The 17,233-nt window shown below is 39.8% G+C and overlaps 1 protein-coding gene across 1 annotated transcript in view; it reads right to left on the bottom strand.

Moving 5' to 3' along the window:
* Positions 1–753: 753 nt before the first annotated feature.
* brinp1 (bone morphogenetic protein/retinoic acid inducible neural-specific 1) overlaps positions 754–17,233 on the bottom strand; it is a 127,153-nt gene continuing 110,673 nt past the window's right edge. Inside the window, exons 6-8 of the mRNA XM_058383650.1 lie at positions 16,469–16,705; positions 12,510–12,732; positions 754–3,691 (exon numbers count right to left, since the gene is read on the bottom strand). Coding sequence (XP_058239633.1) covers positions 2,551–3,691; positions 12,510–12,732; positions 16,469–16,705 — 1,601 coding nt within the window. The 3' untranslated portion in view covers positions 754–2,550. The remainder of the gene's footprint in view (positions 3,692–12,509; positions 12,733–16,468; positions 16,706–17,233) is intronic.

Genomic DNA, 17,233 nt, shown 5'->3' on the forward strand with positions numbered 1-17,233 from the left:
TGGAAAGCAGGGTTTAAAACCAGGATAATGCAGGGTTAAGTGCAGTGTGTAGCGCAGTGGTGTGTTTTCCATTTCAGGAATAAAAAAAAGGACTATAGAGCTAAAATATCGCTAGTCAAAATTATTAGCAAACATTTAAATACTGAGCCTAGAATCTGAACAGGTTGTGAATTAAATTAATTAGAAATAAAGGTGTACATTTGTGTCTGACTTCTCTCGGATAGTCGGGTAGCTGACGCAAAAGCAAACACGACGACCGTCCTAGCGAAGGAAAAACTGAGTGTAGCGCTCGGATACACTTTTTGGACCTAAATTCCGAAATTACATTAGTGAAAAAGTGTTCTGGAAATAAAATGATGAAGAAATATTCATCCCTCATGCCTCAGTGATGTTAATGCAAAAATCTGCTTGGAAGTGGTAGAGACAAGCACGGCTCTTCTTATTAAATATAGCATTTTTAATGAGAAATAGATTATTATATGAAACATTCATTTGAAGAAAGCTGATTATAGTTTTTTTTTTTCTTTTCTTTTTTTTCCCAACAGAACAGCAGAAATTACATAGACAAGGTAGTGAAAGCTGTTTGCCGATCAAACCTATGGCGAGGCGGCGTACCGCGAGGCGGCGTACCGCGAGGCGGCATACCGCCCGTGTCACACATTCTACATCATTCTGCGTAAGAAAGGACAGCGTATGTGCTTGTATGCATGGGTGAAGGAGGTCGTTAGGGTGGCGTTCGGCACCGGCTGGTGATTTTTCTTTTTCTTCTTCTTCTTCTTTCTGCGCGAGAAAAAATATAAATTAACCCAGGGGCTCGCAATCCTTCTGTTATCTTGTGCTCGAGTTGCCGTGGCTGAAAAAACTGGCGGTGACCTAAGAAAAGCTGTCGGTTTTCATGTTCATGGCTATACCAAGGCAATGTAGCTATTTACACATACAATATACATCTTAAGTGTTTTCAGCGAAGGAGGCGACTCAAGTCTCCTTTAAATACATGCAGAATACAGAGAGGATGTGGACAAAACTTCCCGTCTGCCCCTGTTCAGTACTGACGCAAGAAAAAACGTGAGATCCGGGGGAAAAAATGGAGGATCAGATCAGAGAATGCCATGGAACCTTGGTGGAAATGGTTAAAGGGATAGGTAGCAGGCACTTAATAAGACTGAATGATAATTAATAATTAATCATTAATAATAATCAGAATAAGAGATCGTAAGGGTGACATGGTACGCAGTTCGACAGAATCCGGACTTTGAACGTACAAAAAAAAAAAAAAAACATTTTCAAAAAAGAAGCGTACATCATACAGTCGAATACGAGGCTAAACTCAACATGAAGAACTTTCACATGTCCACATCTGGCTTCAGGAAAAACGCCGCAGCAATCCGTCGTCGTCGTAGTTGTCTTATGTAGTTCGCGGACCACTACGTTATTTTTTTCATATGACAAAAAAACTATACAAACTCATGTGTAGGAAATCATTCTCAAAATAAATGTGTACAAGCCTATCTTTATTTTTTTTTATTCCCCTGGGAAATATGGCTTTATGTCGTCTCTTGCAAGTGTAACGGACTCAAAATCGGTCGATTTTCGGCGCTCAAAATTAAAAAATAAATTAATTAAATGAAAAAATTGACATGTCAGCAGTTACAGGCTGGATGTTTTTTTCTTTCTTTCTCTCTCTCTCTCTCTCTCTCTCTCTCTCTCTCTTTTTTTTTTTTTTATCATAGAAGCCTTCAAGCCACAGACAATTCACTCTTGATCCAAAAAAATAAATAAATTTTAAAAAATCATAATAATACTAATAATTAAAAAATTAGGATCGGCTTTGGTCACTCATTCTTGAATGACACGAGCGACTAGCAAACAGCAAATAGCGTTAGGCATTAACACAACTGGAGCTATAAACAGCTGTTTTAGTGGAGAATGTTTTCCTTTCTGCCTTGTATCATGCCAAGCACACTCAGAGGGACGATTAAACAGAGGAAGAAGGAACGCTATACAGATAATGACTTGCTGTCGTCTTTAAACTGGATAGATCTAAGACTAGCGAAATGTTCTGTATGCTGCAAGTCGTCAAATTAAAAGGATCTCTGCTAATTGGTTAGAAACATTTACCCAGTAAAGAATGGCAGTTTCAGATGGACCTTTGTTCCCTCTGAGTAATATCAAGGCCTCTTTGTCATCATCGGATGTTGAATTTATTAATATATATTTATATTTATATATATATATATATATATATATATATATATGTGTGTGTGTATTTTTTTTTCTTTTCTTTTAATGATCCATTTGGAAGTGACAGACATGCTTGGACAAATATGGTACAGTCATGTTCATTTTTTTTCCTCCTTCTGCAGTGAACTAAAAGGCTTAATCTCTGTATTTTTAGTTTCTTATTTAACAATTACACTTACAAAGTTGTTAATAGTACATCAAAAAATCAAAAAAAAAGTCCCAAAGGAAAGGGAAATAAAAAGAATCCTTGTACGTCCTCTCCAAATGTTGCTCTGCGGCAAGTTTGCTCCTTTCATTAGCATTTAACTCTCAGCAAAGTTTGGTTGTCAGATGGTCCGACTGTTTCAAGATCTCCGTGTTGTACATGTCCAACGCATGATTGACACGGATCATCTCGCTGTTGTTGAGCTTGAGTCGGTGCTTGAGCATACAGGAGAACAGGTCTAGCTGGGGTTTCCCGGGTGCCGCTGGAGGGGCCAGACGGTTAATCCTGTCCCTGATATCCAGGAGCAGGAGCATGATGGACGAGGACGAGTAAAACTGAGTCCCTTGCGTGTAGGACTGGTTGACCTGCTGGACGGCACTCCGGAGAAGGTCGGAGTTGAAGCGCAAGCTATAGCCAAACACCTGGATGTCAGAGATCTTGATATAGATCTGGCGCTTGTTGGGGTCAGAAAGGTCCACGGGGCCATGGCCGGTGTCATTGCGCAGGACGGTGGGCCCCTTGACTCGACTGCGCAGGTAGATGTGCACTGTCTCAAAGAAAGTCTTCCAGCGGTTGCCCAGCATCAGGGTCCAGTTGAAACACTGCGAGTTCTGGAGCCGGACCTTCTCCCAGCGAGGGTACCCATGTTCACCAAATGGCATGCTCCATCCTTCCGAGTGGCTTCCGCTGAATGGGTTGACATAAACAAAGAACATGGGGTCCATGCTGCTGTTCCGCATCTGACAAATCTTCATGGACAAGCCCACCATCATGTGCAGGTAGTCCATGCGGTTCTTGTTGCTCTTCAACGTCAGAGACATGCGCTTGCGCCAGCGCGGGTCGAAGAAGGTCTCCAGACGCACCTCGTTGCTGATGAAGGTGGTGTGGATGTACAAGCGCGAGTCCATCTTCTGCAACAGGTACTTCAGCTCCAGGTCCTGAAAGTCCAGATCTGTCTCGAAGCTGATGAACTGCTCGCTACGCTCCGAGTCCACGTTTTGCGGCTCGCAGCGGCCGCGGTACAGCTTGTAGCCCTTGTTGCACGAGCCGCACTGAGATATGTTAGCCAGGCTGCACATGGCGCAGCTGTTGTTGCCGCCGATCACGCACGGGATTGGACGCTGGCACAATGTGATGCCCGTGTGGCACACGCAGGTGCGCTGGCTCTCCAGGAAGGTGCCCCAGAAGCCATTCTCATTGCAGTAGAGGAAGGACTGCACCCGGTTCAGCCACTGCAGAACAGACCTGCAAGCACAAAAAAAACCGAACAAAGACAAGTGAATAAAATGGACCATTAACAAAGCGCCAAGGCTTGCTGTTGCGGAGGATTAAGTAACCGTCATGGGCTGCTTCAGTTTGCAACAGACCAATCTGTAAAATGGATAATATACCCTGCCAAAAGAGAGACTTCATTTTTCTATGAATATCACTTTCCTTTTCCCCCTCAGGCATCCTTCCCTGTCATTCAGAGGAGCATATGCGAGATTTCATGTCTCTAGACTATGATGATCATGCTTAGTAAAAAGTGATGACCTCAACATTTTGCAGATCAGCAGGACCTCCAGCCTTCTCCAACCAAACCATCGCCCGAGGAGATGACACCGAAGGTGACGCTGGAAAGATCCTTCATTCAGAAATTCTACTTTTCTGCTCAGCCGTCTCTGGAATAATTAGATCCGAATGTCATTTGCACTTAAGGGATTATGTAGCCCTAATTGGGCTAGAATTTCTCTGACTCTGACATCACTCATCTCCTCAAGCCTCACAGGACAAAAATCTGTGAATTCTTCAACCGCTGCATATTTAATATGGGTCTAATGTAATATTAATACCCCCGGTTCTATAGGTTAAGGCTTGTGGGGGTCATAAATCTAAAAAGCTTTGTAGATTCGAAAAAGCGTGGAATTTATTTCAAAGTAAAGATTTCTTTTTTCCTTCCTTTTCCATTGTGAAACGTTGCTTCAGTTCAGAAAGTTGAAAAGTATCGAGTATCGTAGCGCAGGGCTACACTCATGGTTTCGACGACCTCCTAAAGGCCAGCTAAGCCTCCGTCTCCATCTCAGCGATCAGTCATGGCTTTTACAACTTTGCAAAGTTTTAGTTGAAAATAAATAAAAACACAGACCTTTCGGAGACGATTCCACTGTAAGGCCATGGGGTCTGTGTGTATCGCACAAAAGAGATAAACAAAACACTCACTGGAGAAAGTTTGGGAAATGAAACATGGTGAGTTCATCGTGTGCATGAACTTCTGTGTGATTTTTAAACAGAGCAGTCTCCCGTCTGTCCGTTCTCTCCGCTCGTGCTGTAGAAATAAACGCAGTCTCTGTTCCAGAGAAGAGAACACGGTGTCTATAAACGTGCTCGTCAGCCTCACATTACCCGAACGTCTTCATTCACCAGGCTAAACGTCTCATAAAGATTCATAATGCTTACATTCAATCTATATAACTCCGCCTGAAATCCGAGTATTACTGAAATGTAATTTAACTCCGACGTGCTTTAGATTGCGTCCCTGATTAAATCGCTTAAGCTACCGGGTTCATCCGAGAGCTCGTGCCGTTTAATATTGTCGCTCTATGTTTATTTGCAATAAGTTGGATTTATGCGGGTTGAAGCGCTAGGCTACAATATGTTGCGTTTTATTTTTTCTCCAATATGTGAGTTTGAAGCAGCTTGCTTCTTTTATTTCTGCTATTATTGTTATTTATTTATTTTTTATTTTTTTGCTGGAGTAAGCCACGGGGGAACGGCACTGAAATGATTGGAAACAATTGCTGTTTGTTTTCTGGAGTCACAGTACATTGACGTAATGGTAATCAGACAGCTTTTTGGTGTTGGATAGAGAGAGAGAGAGAGAGAGATTTCTGGTTTCAACCAGATTTTGCAAAGCAAAATACCTCACTAGTATTAGCTAAAGTGTACAAAGGAATAAAACACATGGTGTTGTGCTGTTATGGAGAAATAATCAATGACAGAGTAGATTTATTGTTACTAACATACCATTGTTAATTATTGTCCTTTTGCCATGTGTTATTATAAACGGCAGGAACCTTCCATTTAAAAAAAACATAGCTTACAGAGACACATGAAGCGTAAACTCGTCTTTCCTGAAGAGCTTTACAGCAAACGCTGGAGACTTCTTCCCTAACCGTTAAACTTCTCCGCACAGAAAGCTTCACTGTCTAACAAAATATCATGTTTTAGTCCGTTAAGACACTTGACACTGACTTTGTGCCATAAAGATTAACGATGCCGCTTCACCGAGACGAGTCGTGTGGGTGTAACACAGCACCGCTGGAGAAAAAAAGCTCCACTCGTTCCTCTCCCTCTGCCCTTTCTCTCGTTCCTCGCTATGGCATTCCACCCACTGTTTATTACATTACAACTAATGACAAATGGCCACAATTCCGGTGAGCCTTCAGCCAGGGCAATAACCGCAGTCTGGACTTCTCATAAGCAGAGATGGGCTCTGCTCTGCACTTTCCTTCCTCACTGCTGCTTTGATTAAATTCCAAAATGGCAGCTGAGTTTTTTCTTCTTTTTTTTTTAAAGAGATTTTATTCCTTCTAAAGTGAGATTACTTGCTTTGCTTGGAGTTGAAGAGAATTTCCAGTAGCTGTCTGAACTCCTTCACACAAGCAATAATGTTTGTTCCTCTCTCTTGGAGCAGGACACTGTCCAGCTTTTTTCTTATTATTTTATTTATTTTATTTATTTTCTTATACATGTAATTTAACTAGTAATTAAATTAAAAAAAATTGGTTTAAATGAGGTTTTCTGAACCATGGTTAATTCAGAATTTCATCAGCAATATTACCAAAAGTATCTTTCTACATTTCAGCAAAAAAAAAGATTTAAATAAATAAATAAATAAATAGATAGATAGATAGATAGATAGATAGATAGATAGATAGATAGATAGATAGATAGATAGATAGATAGATAGATAGATAAATCAGCACCCAGAAATTCCTTGATGAACTAGAGGCGTAACACAAGGCCACAATCTCTAGAGTCTATCTGTTCAGTGCTCCAATTATTACATAAAAGCATGAACATGTCGTGCACATGCTCTAAATAATACATTAAAATTAATTAAGTTAATTAAATTATTTTCTTTTTTTTTTCCAGACAAGCTGAACTGGGATTTAAAGGTGTTATATCACAGTTGGGCGTGGCCTGACCCTGTTAATGTGGTGGTTATTTTAGTTGTGTAGCTTTTTTGCTGGTTCATTTTCCCTTTATTTAAATCACCATGAACCTGAACAGGTGATTAGAAGACTAAGAACAGTCCTGATAAAAAAATAATTAATTAATAAATAAATAAAAAAATAATAAAAAAAAAAAAATAAATAAATAGATAGATAGATAGATAGATAGATAGATAGATAGATAGATAGATAGATAGATAGATAGATAGATAGATAAATAAATATCTAACATACTGTTGTTCAGTTACATCACATCAAACACACCTCCCATATGATCTGTTAGAACTTCTTTCTTTCTTTCTTTCTTTCTTTCTTTCTTTCTTTCTTTCTTTCTTTCTTTCTTTCTTTCTTTCTTTCTTTCTCAATAATTCAGCAACGATCAATGTCCTAGAATTGCAACACGTAAGGCTTTTTTTAAAAAATCTATCTGGAGTAAAACTAGAGCCTGAGCTCAGCTTCAGCTTCTTTCCGGCCTGAACACGAGAGTTTTGTGCTGAAATGGTAAACTTTATGCATCAGCTGTTTGACTCCAGCAGGGCAGGACTGCTCACACTCGCTTTTCCTGACGACGGGAAATTGCGCGGCTCGCAAAGTAAAAATAAAAAAGCCGCTAATCGAATGAATGCCGGTTTATTGCTGAGTTGGATTTCCTTCTAAAACTTTGCGTTTTGTCTCCGGAGCGTCTGTGCACACTCAGGACCTCATTCCTATTAACAGACAAGAGCAAACTGCACAAGATAAGGACGTGTGGGCACTGAAATAAGTGCCTCCTCATATGTTTTTTTATATATTGTATTATATTATATATATAGGCTGACGTTACATTTTATATCACTCAGCACTTTGACAGGAGTATAAATAGTTTTGCGTCTTTGGCCTTATTACAGCGAGGGCATCTTCAGAATAAGTCGAGTTGTCTATCTTTCTGTTTATTTATTTTATTTTTTAGTGGAATTTATCCGTCTGCGAGTCCGAGGGGATTGTGGATGCTGTTTGCTTCCAATAACGAGCCACTTGTTTCTGTTCAGCGTCAGCAAGAAACTCTTCCCTTAACAGGCAGCAAAAGAGCAGGATGAGGAGGAGGAGGACGAGGAAGATTCCCTGAGTGACAGATGAACTAAATCGAGTTCGGCTCTGAGCGGAGAATCAGAGATTTATTACACATTCACTCAATGACCAATAAACTCCAATACATCTGTCTTAAAGCCATGAATGTGTTCTATATATAATCTTCTGTTCATTTCCAGACTTGTTTCATGTTTATTAAAATAACAGCAATCTTGCTCAACATCAACCACTTGTCAAAATCCAAACCACTCTACATCAATCTCATGGTCAGAACTGGTCAGTTCCTGCATGTAATGGACATCCAGAACATCTGAATTTCCCCAAAGTAAATTTTATCAAAATAACTTTTCCATGGAGTCTTTTATTTCTTTTTTTCAGCACAGGAAATAGCAATAAAGACTTTAACAGTATAGAAGCGATGTCACAGGACAAACCCAGCTCCAACGTCCAGCCAGAGTTACACAATTTATTAACATTAATTTTATTTAAACTTGTCAATATTGATCTTAAAACTTCGAAATGATCCACATTAGCGATTCTCCTAAAAAATATGCCACTTTTTGTGTGTGTAAATGAACAGTTTAAGGCCAACTTGGGAAAGTTACCTAATGAACTGACTTTCACTAAACAGTGACTACTTTAAATGAATTATTTAAGCACTTTTACACACAACAATTATGCAAGTAAACAAACTGGAAGCTTCTTTCACCAAACATTACCATGTGAAATATGACAAATGACAAGCAGATGCTGAGAGAAACAGAGAGAGAGACAGAGAAAGAGAGAGAAAGTGTGTGTTTGTGTGAGAGAGAGTGTATGTGAGAGAGAGAGTGTGTGTGTGTGTGTGTGTGTGTGTGAGATAGAGAGAGAAAGAGAGAGATGTTATTTAAAATACTTTTTATTTATTTATTTTTTAATATATAGACTATAAGTAGGCAAACTACTAACACTACTACTCTGGAATAAAATATATAGGTATAAAATAAATAAATAAATAAAATAAAATAAAATAAAAAGAGCAAACAGATGAGCTCTAAAAATCAAACTATTTCAGTGCATGGTGAAGAGTTTTAATACACAGATGGCCCTCAGGAGTGGGTGTGGGTACTAGCTGAGGATTCTGGGAGTCGGAGTTCCTGAAGGATGTGTTATTTTCCGACAATACCTTATATTGTGATTGGTCAGAAGGTTTTCTCACAGGTTTATATGTGTAACACATTATTGTTTAATTTAGAGAAGGAGTCTCCAGCGGCAGCTAGAGACGTTGGTGAGTGAACAGATAATTCCTGCTGCCCTATTATAAGTGAGAGCAGGAACTAACTTGTTTCACAGTATTAAATGTAACTATAAACAGATAAAAACTATGATGTTCTTCATTCAAATATTAGCAAGAACGTTTCTGGACTTTTGTTTAGCCACTGACATTGAGGTTAGATAGAATCAGTGAATGAATAAATACCATCTTTAAAAAAGTGTAAGATTCACATCAGCCTGTGAAGGAGATCTAAAACGTCACGATCCTGACGTCTTCCTGATTAGCAAGCAGCCTGCGTGTGATGTTTGCGCTACCTGAGTGTGCGATCTGGATCTGTTTGCTAAATCCTGACCCCATGCTATAGACCTGGATTTGTGAACCAGCATGAAACACAGATTTCATCCAGATGTTTTGGCAAATCAGATGTGAATTCGGGTCAGCAAATTAGCCAGCCACTTTGAACTGTATAAACCTCCTTCCTCTTGGAATAAACAAATAGGACAGGAATGCAAAATGACCATTTAACTTTCTTGCTACAGAGCGCTGATAAGGCTAAAGGTCTTAGTTTGCTTTTCAGTACAGTGACACATTCCTCCAATTCTAATTAATCTCTTTCTCTCTCTCTCTCTCTCTCTCTGTCTCCCCCCTCTTTGTCTCTCCCTCTCTCTCTCTATCTATCTGTCTGTATCTCTCAGTCTCTCCCTCTCTCTTTCTCTCTCTCTTTGTCTCCCTCTGTCTCCCCCTTCTTTGTCTCTCCCTCTCTCTCTCCATCTATCTGTCTGTCTCTCTCAGTCTCTCTCTCTTTCTATCTGTCTCTCTCTCGCTGTCTCTCTCTCTGTCTTTCTCTCTCTTGCTGTATCTCTTTCTGTCTCTGTATTTCTCTTTGTCTCTCTTTCTATCTCTCTATCTCTTTTTATCTGTCTCTCTGTGTCTCACTTTCAGTCTCTCTCTCTCTGTCTTTCTGTATTTCTCATTCTCTCTCTCTTTCTTTGTCTGTCTCTGTCTCGCTGTCTTACTGTCTCTCTCTCTCTCTCTCTCTCTATCTCTCTCTCTCTCTCTCCTTCCCCTCTGTGCTGTCAAACGTCCTTGATGTTCGCCCCGCCGAGTCCTGACTACACTCTGCTCTCCTTTGATAACGCTATGCCACAAAACCTTGTCAAAGCCGCCATTGAAGCGTGGACGCGCTGCCTCCACATTAGTGACAACTGACGTCCTTGCCGTCCACAACAAACACCTCCACCTCCACCTGCTCCACCACCACAACACTCTCACTCAAACAAAACTCTCTCAAATTTTCCTCCCAACCCGACGCATTCCCAACCTTTTATGTGACGATCAGTTGTTCCCTTGATTTTCTCAGAGGTGGTTTTCTTCTCTCTCTTTTATTTTTTTTTTCCTGAGCATACACGTTCAGATCTAATCTGCTTGTCAAGTCTGCCAGCATGTTACGGAGAAGGAAAAGTCTGCTGTGGCTTGGATTTCAGATGCATAAATCTTCAAGAGGGCAGTTGCTTCTCCAGCTGTGTTTTTGAGTACATTTTCAGGGTTCAGGCATTGATATTCAAACGAGGAAGCTGAGCTTCAGAGGACGGCCTTGCTTCTCTGGACCTTGGTTGCTGGTGTGAAATGTGGGGAAACTCAATCTCCAGTGGAATATCTGAATATTTCTGTTTATGTGTATAATTCCAAGGAGAAGCTCAACATTGCAAAATGGCTGCATCTTTAACCCCCTCGTGCATGTTATGACCAAACAATTTGTTCAGAAATTCAACTTGAATAAAGGAAAGCCATTTAATACCAAATAATACAAAGGTACTATGTCTGATTGTAACGTCAGGATATCAGTTACAGCCTCAGGTTCATGTTCCACAAGCTAATGCTGTGTCTGATCTCTTTTCTGATTTCTGTTCTGTCCACAAGCTTCAGAATCTTCCAATGCAACCTTGGCTTTGGGGTAAAAATCGATATCATTTCAAAAAGCGGAGACCTCACAACATCTCCAAAACCCTCGCAGGCTGAATATAACCTCGTCAACTTAACCAAGAGAAACGTGAACAAATTCAACAAAAGATGGCCGATGTTCTCAGGCTTTGTTTGGTCATATACAGCGCTGTGAACTCTCCTGACCCAAACCTTTAAACCCTATAACTGAATTATAGCAGGAGAAGCTTGTGTCTTAAAGTTTGTGTATCAGTTAAAGACTAATTGCAGCCTCAAACCTCACAGCTGGCAAACTATCAGCATGTTTGATCTATTATGGGCGCTTTTCTGGACTTCTGAATCTTTACTGTTGCTAGTTAAATTTTATTGTTGGAGAAAATCCACACCATTTCAAGGAGCTTTTAAACAAGGCTGATGTGTTTGGATTTCATTTCATTAGATACACAGCCTGCTAATTTGTTTGTATCTGGCTATTGCTATGCTAAGTCATCTATGCTATCTGAACCTAATTTATCCAAGTGAGTTTGAGTGAACTCAAATGTTTTTAACCACTAAAATTTCTTAACTGATGAATTTTGCTATTTATCTAGCTCACACCCACCTGGATAATAACAATACATACATTCGGATGTTGTTCATTGACTTCAGCTCTGCTTTTAATTCAGTTGTCCCTAGTAAACTGATCACTAAACTCAGTGACCTGGGTATCTGCATAACCATATGCAGTTGGATTATGGACTGCCTAACAAATAGACCTCAGTCTGTAAGGTTGGGTAATCACATATTCTCAACCCTCATCCTGAATACTGGCATCCCAGAAGGATGTGTGCTGAGCCCACTGCTCTACTCCCTGTTCACCTATGACTGTGTTCCACAACATAACTCCAACATCTTCATCAAATATGCAGATGATACCACAGTTGTTGGTCGAATCAGCAACAATGATGAATCAGCTTACAGGGAGGAGATCCAAAGCCTGTCAGCATGGTGTTCCATGAACAACCTCACTTTTAATGCCACAAAGACCAAAGAGCTCATTGTGGACTTCCGGAAATCTAACAGCAGCAGACACTCCCCTATTTACATCAACGGGTCTGAAGTAGAGCGTGTCTCTAGCTTTACGTTCCTGGGTGTCCACATCTCTGAGGATCTGTCCTGGCATCTGAACACCTCAACTCTGGTTCTTGAAGGCGCAACAGTGTCTTTACTTCCCGAGAAGACTTAAGAAAAGATCCTTACCAACTTTTACCACTGCATTATTGAGAGCATCTTGACGAGCTCCATCACAGTGTGACATGGCAGCTACATAGTGTGTGGAAAGAAATCACTGCAAAGGGTTGTGAAAACCGCCCAATGCATCATCGGCACCCAACTACCTGCCATTGAGTCTCTTCACCACAGTAGATGTCTGCACAGAGCACACATCATCATCAAGGACTCCTCCCACCCGAGTTATAAAGTGTTCAACCTCCTTCCATCCAGGAGGAGATACAGGTTATTAGGCATATATTTTGCCATTATTTTGGAGTGACTTTTGGATTTTGAATTTAGTTCATGATTCTTTAGAGTGTGTGTGTGTGCTCACCTTTCTCTAGGCATCTGATGGTTGGGGTTATGGTGACAGCGGATGCTAAGGCTGAACAGTTTACGTGCCGTGCGCTGAATCTTCAGCCTCAGGACCTCAAGGGAGCTCTGGAGCAACCGGTAACGAGCCTGCAGATCCCAGTCGCTTCCCCACAGCAAGTGCACACTGCTCACCGGCAGGAAGTGTGTGGAGGGCAGACGCTTCAGGAACGACTTGAACTCATCTGAGAAGTGTGTGTGTGAAAGAGAGAGAGAGAGAGAGAGAGAGAGAATGTATTCATTAAAGCCTTCACACCTTCATCAGTTTAACGCTGCATAATGAGATTTAGCACTCGCAGCTCCAAACACTACATGAGGTGCATTTTTGATACTACTAACACCAAAAATGCTCTTAAGATCCACAATAAATATGATTAGAAAAAATCCTTTTTAATGACACAAAGCAAATCATTCAATGAGTGTCAGATAATGAAAACAAATATGTATGATCCATATAATGTACAATTTGCCATTTATTTAATTAATTATTTAATTAAAAATATCAGACAATTAATTTTTTATCTTTTAATTTTTTTTTTTCACTTTTATTGTTAACAGCAAGGCTTTTTTGTATAAACACTTCTTAATTTATAATAATAATAATAATAATAATAATAATAATAATAATAATAATAATAATAAGGACTTAATTTAATAAGGAAGAAAATATTTTAATTGTTTCTACAAAATATGCCTTGTTAAATAATAGTTTTTAAAAAGAAAAAAAACAGTCTTTACAAAAATAATGGTAAAAAAAATAACGGGTTATAATACAATAAATAATTTTTGATGTTTTCATATTTCAGACATTTAAAAAAATATATGACTTCTCATATTATTTTATTCATAAAAATATGATTAAGAAATATTTTATAGGGGAAAAAATAATCGTAATAAAATAAAAGCCATCTCAGATCCAAGACTGTGTGGGTCCATGCTGAGGTCTTTATGAAATGTTTTTAAAGCTCCTCGGTTTAAGCAGTAACTCATGAAACTTCAATTTAATTTTAAAGTTACTTTGGACTCATAACTCAAGTCTCCATGAAACTTATTTCTGCAAAGCCTGTAAAGTCAATCATATTCATAGCAGATTGGAATGAAGCAGAGTTAGCCTTGACTTTTGTCACAACCTTTTCATAACTTTTCATGTCCTCATCCCTCATCTTCATCCCTGTGAGTCAGTGGATCCCAGACCCAGGTGCTGTGATGTTTTTAAAAGCAAAGCGAAACAGAAACAGGGAGTGTTTGAGCGTTATCTCTGGCGGCTAGCCCTCGGCACGGTGCAGGAGCTCGTCCATAAATATTTTTTGCAGCCTGGCTTTATCGACAGCGTTGTTATAATGGTGTCAGTATGAGCTCAGAGAGATCTGCTAATGCACACGCTTGCTGCTTTAAATGTGCTTGGTGTGCGCTGTGATTGACCCTGCATTACACCGGTGTAGATTATAAGACCTGACATCTAATTCAGAGTGTAGCCCAGTGCCTTGTGGAAATAGCCTCGTAAATTGGAAAGGACATAAAACACTGAGGCTGGTGTAGACTCGGTGTAGGTGAGGCCCTCGGTGCACCTCGGACGCTGTCATGGCCTGCGGCTTTTAGCTCCGGTTTGCTCTTTGTGCTCGAGGTTGTGCATGAATTCAGTACTGACTTTAACCTCTGGTTCTGTTCACAACGTATCAATGAATATTTCATCAACCTGTAACACCAGTGCTGTTAACATATCTGGAAAAACTACTAGATCATGACTAAGACTAATAACTGGCTGTTATTCTTTTACCAGTTTTCCCCTTATGCAAGGAATAGAACATCATGAGCTGATACTGGAAAATCCTTCCATAAATGTGTTTTTACCAATGTCCTTTTTTTAAAAAAAATCAATTTATATGGATTGTACCAGTCCATGTGAGTAAGTTGTTGCTATATAAACTATAACACACTAGAGTGATCACTTAGACAGAAAGTGCTTGGCCCCCTTAATTGCTGCTTGCTGTATTATACGTTTTATTTGTAGCTCATTATTATTTAAGTCCCATGTTAAAATGTTCACCCATGCTTGCATTATATTTGATATTATTCCATAAAGTATTGCTCTGATAACACTTGTTCAAAGTTTCCAGAAAGGCAAAGTTCTGAGAGTAGTTCACATCCATCCAATCAACCGATTAACCGTTTCAAACAATTACTGTGTCCCGACCGGAGCAATGATGCGTCTCGGAGGACCGCTTTGTGCCTTTTGCTGACTTTCGTTTTATTTTTCCTCCCCCGTCCGCTTTCCTTTCCGTGTTTATCACACACCCAGGACCGGTTCGTTTATTGCCAGGCCCGTCTCCAGAAATATTGCGTCGACCTTGAGGCCTTCAAACTCAATTTGAGTGTCCTCTGTTCACTATAAGTATATCTGAGTGTCAGGTTTTATTTGGGCCTTTTATTACTTGTTAATAATACATAAGCTGTGAGGCTGGTGAGGTAGATATTACGCCAAGTCCTCAGAGAGAAACCTATTTTGGTTATTTTTTCCTCTTTTCGTGTGGGGAGTATGGGGAACGCTGGCTTGCTGGTGTGCCAGGTTTGAGGCTTACATAAATGAAAAGGAATTTCGTCTGTTTAGGAATATCAGCTCTGCTACTGACCAGAGGAGAGAGACTGAGGGGCGGATACGAAATGACGAAACTCAACACCTCTAAATATACAGGATGATGTTTGGTTCATCTGAAGAAGACTGTCATCTATTCATTAGTATTTAGTTTACTTCATGTGTACTTTTTGCTTTCTTTAGCTGCCCAGTGCAAATATAAAATATGGATTAGTTTAGAGACTTGATGTCCAACTTTAAGACCACCCGAAACCTATACTGTCCCCACGTCCTTTCCACTCCAGTGAGCCGACATTTCTGCTTGGAGTATTCTTTTATTCATGTTTTTAAAATTTTATTTTGATTTTTCTGAGCTAATGCAGAAATCAGACCAAACTTCACTCTTTAAGTCGATTCACTGAAGGGGAAAGGACGTCGGACGTCAAAGACTTTCTTGTGGATGTTACTTTCTCTTTACACCAATGCTCAAAGGTGGAATTTTTAGAGGGAAAAGGGTGTTTTTTAGAGGGAAAAAACAAAAAGAAGGATTTTTTGAATTTTTTTCTGTCATCCAGAGTGTTTGATGTAATTAGATGTGAAACAACTCCTTCCACCCAATCAGATTTCAGAACCCAGCAGCACAGTGGCGTAAGATCCCGTAATTGGATGATGAATTTATTTGTAGACTTAAAACACTGATATTTTGTAACATTGCAGTTTGTAGCACATAATATTTGCATATGTTGTCAGCGGTTTATTTTAATTGATGTTGTTTTCCCTGCTAACATGCTTGCTACATGGAGATAAGTGATAAGACTGGTAGAATTATCCATCATTTCTTAATTACTGTAAGTGTTTGAAGATTTTTGGAAATATGCAGAAAGATGATGTATAGCCTGTTGTGCAAAAAATGCAAGAGACGTTGTCTGCATGTAAAATGGCCCCCGAAGCAAAGTTTCTTTCGCTCGGCTGTAAAACGTGTATTCTTGCTGAGCTTTTTTGATCACGCCGAGCTCTGTGGATCCAGGCAGAAAGGCTAAAATTGACTGTCGTGAGGAGCCTCTCTTCTCCGACAGAAGGCATGACAGCCTGTGAATAATTCATGGCCGCTTTATTGGAGATCGGCTGAATGGCGTTAACATGCGGCACTGCTCCAAAGTCAGGTGGCTCGCAGATTGTGGGAAAAAAAAATTGACAAATCTTTACTGATTAAAATATAGCTTATATAGTTTCATATAGAACCACCTGAGAATCAAAGCCTGGGGAATCGAATCATCTGACTCACTTTCAAAAGAGTTGTTTGAAATCATTTGCACTAAATTGTAGAACTAGATGACCTTCCAAATTACCTGAGTTCTCAAAGTCCTTGTAGGAAGCGGCCCAGGACTCGGACATTCCCCGGAGCGTGTTCTCCATGATCTGCAGGTCGGTGGTGGGACAGTTGCATTGTGGGAATTCGTCAGCGCACTGGCAGATGCACTGGTTGCTGCGACACACGTACTCTCCCTCGCCATTGCACATGATGTAGCTTAGAGCAGACTGCACAAACTTCTCCTGCAGGTACTCAGGGAGAATCACCTGGAGACCTGCAGAGAACATCCAGAGAACCAACACAATGGTGGTTATTGACTTGCCATTAAAGAGAACTTTGTAGAGGTGTATCAAGAATAAAAGCGGAGTGGTCAAATGTATAGGAATGTGTTCTCTCTGGACACCACATACTGCCTGCCTCATGCTAGTTGGAAAATGTACGAGTGTGTGTATCATTCAGAATGTGTTATTTTTTATTTCATACATTCTTTAAAATATTGATCATTGTAGAAATGATTTATTCCCAAACACAACATGAGCAAGGTCACACTAGCAGACTGGAGAGCAGAGATGAAAATTGAAAGGAAAAAAAACCTGCATGAATAATAAAACAGTAAGTGGTCAGATATTGCTCTATCTAAAGGATTGCCAAACAACCAATGAATCCCAAAACCCAGAAAGAAATCTCTCAAAATATAAATCAGCATGGACAAGAAATAGCCAACAATCAGGTTGTTTAAATGAATAAATACAATGCAATACAGTCTTTAAGTCTCTGACTATTGGTTAGTCTCAGTCTGTAA

Source organism: Hemibagrus wyckioides, linkage group LG28, assembly GCF_019097595.1.
Source record: "Hemibagrus wyckioides isolate EC202008001 linkage group LG28, SWU_Hwy_1.0, whole genome shotgun sequence".
In the NCBI taxonomy this organism is placed as follows: domain Eukaryota; kingdom Metazoa; phylum Chordata; class Actinopteri; order Siluriformes; family Bagridae; genus Hemibagrus; species Hemibagrus wyckioides.